The 521-nt window shown below is 58.0% G+C and overlaps 1 protein-coding gene across 1 annotated transcript in view; it reads left to right on the plus strand.

Moving 5' to 3' along the window:
• The first annotated feature begins 255 nt into the window (after nt 1-255).
• Nucleotides 256-521, plus strand: part of Dazl (deleted in azoospermia like) — a 15,587-nt gene continuing 15,321 nt past the window's right edge. Inside the window, exon 1 of the mRNA XM_010612787.1 lies at nt 256-269. Within this exon, the coding sequence (XP_010611089.1) occupies nt 267-269 (3 nt within the window). The 5' untranslated portion in view covers nt 256-266. The remainder of the gene's footprint in view (nt 270-521) is intronic.

A 521-nucleotide genomic window follows, 5' to 3' on the forward strand; every position in this document is an offset into this window, starting at 1 on the left:
ACGCATGTCCATCAGTCCGTCTGTCTGACAAGCACACCTCCCACGGCGCGGCGCTGCACCCCCTCTAGCAATGTCAGTGGGGAAATCTCTGCCAGCCCCTCATTGTGAGAAAAGTTTTATCACAACAGGGGCTGAGCCCAAAGGGATAAGCAGAGAAATCTGTTTGAAAGAAAAGGTGCTCATGGCACAACTGAATGGGGACTATCAGCTGTTGGTTTTCAGGAGCATGCGCAAAATGCAGACAAGAAGCCTCAGGTGCCGCCATCATGGTGAGTTGAGGGAAAGGCTGAAGCGCCTCAAGGCCAGCGTCGTCTTCGAGGGCTGGTAAAACTGTGCGTTTGGGGTGTGGGGGGGCAGATAAAAGGGGAGTCGGCCCAAGTTTCATGTCCCGGGACGCTTTCCTATCGGGCCACAAGGGCGGTCTGCAGCGGCCTCGCGGCCTTTGAGGCACCTGGGCCGGTGGGAGATGGCGGGAAGCCCGGGGGTAGGTGCCTTTCTAGTCTCTGTGAGGCCCAGGCAGC

The sequence above is a fragment of the Fukomys damarensis genome, unplaced genomic scaffold (assembly GCF_012274545.1).
Source record: "Fukomys damarensis isolate Sample0158 unplaced genomic scaffold, DMR_v1.0_HiC HiC_scaffold_28, whole genome shotgun sequence".
In the NCBI taxonomy this organism is placed as follows: domain Eukaryota; kingdom Metazoa; phylum Chordata; class Mammalia; order Rodentia; family Bathyergidae; genus Fukomys; species Fukomys damarensis.